General features: G+C 35.8%; 1 protein-coding gene across 1 annotated transcript in view; it reads left to right on the top strand.

Moving 5' to 3' along the window:
* LOTGIDRAFT_176109 (hypothetical protein) overlaps positions 1-851 on the top strand; it is a gene marked incomplete at both ends in the record, with an annotated part of 2,127 nt that extends 1,276 nt beyond the window's left edge. Inside the window, one exon of the mRNA XM_009066455.1 lies at positions 508-851. Coding sequence (XP_009064703.1) covers positions 508-851 — 344 coding nt within the window. The remainder of the gene's footprint in view (positions 1-507) is intronic.
* Between the last annotated feature and the right edge of the window lie 738 nt (positions 852-1,589).

Genomic DNA, 1,589 nt, shown 5'->3' with positions numbered 1-1,589 from the left:
TTAATTCTCCTACGTTTTGTCTTCGTTTTGTAAATTGACATCATGATCAAGGCCATTGATCGTCATATAGTATCTGATATATGAACTACATCCTGTTTCCTTACAGCCGAGGGTGGCCCTACTTAAAATAGATTTAGAATAATTAGTAAATTGAATAATAAATAATTGTTGAGAGAAAAATGAGTGATGGTTTTAATCAGGTTATTTAATTCAATTGGATGTTGTAATAATATATATTATAAACTAGTGTATAAATACAGTCAGTATTGAAGGTAAAAATATCACAAATCTTCTGTTCTTCAAACTATCATCATCACAACCAGCCGACACTAGTAAGTTGATATAATAATTTTAATGAATACATTTTGGTATTTGGCTGCGCAAACTGATTCTAGTTGTGTCAATGCAGATTTATTTGTAGTTCAAACGTGTTATCGGGCAGTCATACTTTATATCATGTATTTGGTTCAAATTGTAGATAATGATTTTATTCTTTTTCATTTTCAGAATTCAAGATGAACACCCTCTTTACCATCGCCTTATGTTTGACCTTCGCCGCCACCACTCTGGCTTTTAATCCAATGATGGGCGGTATGGGTATGATGGGTGGTATGGGTATGATGGGAGGTATGGGTATGATGGACCCCTACATGATGGGTATGGGAGGACTTGGTATGATGGGAGGTATGGGGGGACTTGGTATGATGGGAGGTATGGGTATGATGGGTGGTATGTACAACCCAATGATGATGGGTTATGGTGGACTCGGTATGCTCGGTGGAATGGGCGGATACGGTATGATGGGCGGTATGCTCGGTGGAATGGGCGGATACGGTATGATGGGAAAATAAGGTATGTACTGCAGCACGTGTCTATATACGATTTGTTTTGTAAATAAAAGCACACACGTTACGCACGAATATACGGGCAACCTCTCATTCTTCATACTAAGTTATTTGGATAAAGAGAACATTGACTTATCTGATTATCATCAAGGGGTGTGGTTTAATCGACGATGTATATTAACCTTACCATTGATATATTTATTTTTTATTTCAGATAACAGTGCTCTATTTAAGAACCTTGTAATATTTGTTACATACATACATGTATTAAATTTATATTTTTTACAATTATTTGTGTTTTACATTCAAACCTTTAAATGTGGCCAATTGCCGCCCCCTCTCCTTCCAACCACATTTCTTGTAGATTAGATGGATTTATTGCCCTTGACTTATTAAAGGGAGTTGAATTAGATGTAAATATTCTTCAGAGCTACTAAAAATGCATGGAAATCTCATAATCCCATCCAATCGATTTCACATATACAATGGAGTCTCATGTAAAGATGAGTCGTCATTTTAACTTTCTGGACACTCACTGATTTGAAGGCTAAAATTTGGACAATGCGCATTATTAGTTTAGCTAAAATCCCGTTTCTAAGACAAATGTACAGATGGTTAAACGGATGGCGAATCTATTCCTTTAAAAACGAACCAAATTGGTAGCTTGTAGTCTCGATTAAAGCTTCACTTTTAATCCGAATCTTGTGAATCTTGATCTGAATGGGTATGTTATGAGATCTGAGA

The sequence above is a fragment of the Lottia gigantea genome (genome assembly GCF_000327385.1).
Source record: "Lottia gigantea unplaced genomic scaffold LOTGIsca_765, whole genome shotgun sequence".
Taxonomy (NCBI): domain Eukaryota; kingdom Metazoa; phylum Mollusca; class Gastropoda; family Lottiidae; genus Lottia; species Lottia gigantea.
Note: the sequence above shows the minus strand (reverse complement) of the source record. Positions and strands in the feature narration are given on the sequence as shown.